The sequence below is a fragment of the Gavia stellata genome, chromosome 3 (genome assembly GCF_030936135.1).
Source record: "Gavia stellata isolate bGavSte3 chromosome 3, bGavSte3.hap2, whole genome shotgun sequence".
Lineage (NCBI taxonomy): Eukaryota > Metazoa > Chordata > Aves > Gaviiformes > Gaviidae > Gavia > Gavia stellata.
In genome coordinates this window covers 1,222,891-1,225,156 of record NC_082596.1, presented here as the reverse complement: position 1 = coordinate 1,225,156, position 2,266 = coordinate 1,222,891, and the positions used below count along the sequence as shown (strand labels likewise).

Below are 2,266 nucleotides of genomic sequence, written 5' to 3'. Positions count from 1 at the left end.
TCAAGAGGAGGACATGAAATTGCAGAATTTCAGGAAGGAAAACGTGTCCCAACTTATTAATCACGAGGTTGTGGCATGTAACAGCTGCTTGTTGAAAAATGCTGTCATGCGCAAAGATGGTCACGCCCCTTGGGGACAAGAATAAAAGTCAGCCCAGAGCCTCTCTCCCTCACACACTGCTCCTGACGCCTTCTCCTTCACGGTCAACAAGGTGAGCCTGAAACCCCTTCCCCTCCTCCTCCTCACCCACCTGGCCCCTCTCTTCCAGCACACTCTGACCCCACACTCAGCAGCCCTGACGCCTCCCCACCACCACGCTCCCCACAGCCCCACAACAAGACTCCACACTCCCTTGCCTTCCTGCAACACCACCCCTTGCACCGCCATTTCCCTCCGCTTCCTCAGCACCCTCTCTTCCAGGGACCCTCCACACCACAGACATGGCCTGCTACGACCTCTGCCGCCCCTGCGGACCCACCCCGCTGGCTGACAGCTGCAACGAGCCCTGTGTCAGGCAGTGCGAGGAATCCCGCGTCGTCATCCAGCCTTCCACCGTGCTCGTCACCCTGCCAGGACCCATCCTCAGCTCCTTCCCACAGAACACCACCGTCGGATCCTCCTCATCCGCTGCCGTGGGCAACATCCTCAGCTCCCAGGGAGTGCCCATCTCCTCCGGAGGCTTCGGCTACGGCTATGGCTTTGGAGGCCTGGGCTGCTTTGGTGGCAGAAGAGGCTGCTACCCCTGCTAAGGGCCCTCGCCAACACCCCTGACACCAACCACCCACATCCGGGAAGACACGGCATGGATTGAGGACGCACCTCTGGCCCTTCCTGGCATGTCGACCTGCCGTCCACAGCTCCTCCTCTCAAGGCAGCAAGCAAGGAAGCAGGGAAGGGGCCTGCCCGGGCTGCCTGGAAACATGGCCCATGTACCTTCTCGTCTTCTACCACCTCCTTCTTTGCATCGCCCCTTCCTCTGTGTCCACTACTCTCAACTGCATCCACTTTCTGATAAGCCAAAGACCATCGGGGGACCTCCTTTAGGCTGCTCACACTTTGGCAGGAAGGCCTTGCTGCTATGGCCAAACCTACTGTACGTAAGGGACCTCGGCTTGTGGTCACCCTACTTGCACCTCACGCCATCTCCCCTCCACATGGTGCTCCTGCATTTTCACTCTTTGCCTCAATAAACTTCTCCTGAATCCCAGCCTCAAATGCCTCCACATCCTCTCTTCTCCCAAGGCTTTTCCAACTTCACCCGAGAAAAAACAGGGCTCAGTAGGTCATCAGGGTGGGTGGAAAAGGGCAACAACACCTCTCCTATGAAACATGCCACTACCAACACCGGTGCCTCGTGGCTCCCAGAACATGACACAAGCCCTCCACTTGCTCAAAGTCTTTGACGCAATAATGCTCACCTTCGTATGCCTCTCACAAAGTCTCTCTGTGCCAGCACACACTTGATTAACTGTGTTCCCCAGCACGACTCTCCCGCCCCCCAGAAAACAGAATCACAGAATCATGTAGTTTGTTAGGAACCTCTGGATATCATGTGCTTCAACCCCCCTGCTCAAGCAGGATCACCCACAGCAGGTTGTCCGGGACCATGGCCACTCGGGATTCAGTATTTCCAAGGATGGACACTCCACCACCTCTTCCACTCTCTGACCACCATCGCTCTGGAAAAGTCTTGCCTTCTTTGCCCATGGAATTCCATCTGTTCCCACTTTTGCCCTGTTGTGGTTTAGTCCCAGCCGGCAACTAAACACCACACAGCCGCTCGCTCACTCCTCCCCAGGTGGGGTGGGGGAGAGAATCGCAAGAGTAGAAGTAAGAAAACTCCTGGGTTGAGATAGAGACAGTTTAATATGCAGAGCAAAAGCCGCGCAAGGAAGCAAAGCAAAGCAAGGAATTCATTCACTACTTCCCGTCGGCAGGCAGGTGTTCAGCTATCTGCAGGGAAGCAGGGCTCTATCACGCGTAGCGGTTGCTCGGGAAGACAAACGCCATTACTCCGAATGTCCCCACTTTCCTTCTTCCTCCCCCGGCTTTATATACTGAGCATGATGTCATATGGTATGGAATATCCCTTTGGTCAGTTGGGGTCAGCTATCCCGGCTGTGTTCCCTCCCAACTTCCCGTGCCCCCCCAGCCCACTCGCTGGTGGGGTGGGGTGAGGAGCAGAAAAGGCCTTGGTGCTGTGTGAGCCCTGCTCAGCAGTAACTAAAACATTCCTGCTTTATCAACGTTGTTTCCAGCACAAATC

The 2,266-nt window shown here is 55.8% G+C and overlaps 1 protein-coding gene across 1 annotated transcript; it reads left to right on the top strand.

Annotated features, from left to right (window-relative positions):
* The first annotated feature begins 440 nt into the window (after positions 1-440).
* Positions 441-749, top strand: LOC132316806 (feather keratin-like). Its single transcript, XM_059815885.1, has one exon. It carries the CDS (start codon positions 441-443, stop codon positions 747-749), a length of 309 nt encoding a protein of 102 aa, XP_059671868.1.
* Positions 750-2,266: the final 1,517 nt, after the last annotated feature.

Coding starts and splice junctions, on each gene's coding strand:
- LOC132316806 (XM_059815885.1), top strand. CDS start 441: ATGGCCTGCTACGACCTCTGCCGCCCCTGCGGACCCACCCCGCTGGCT.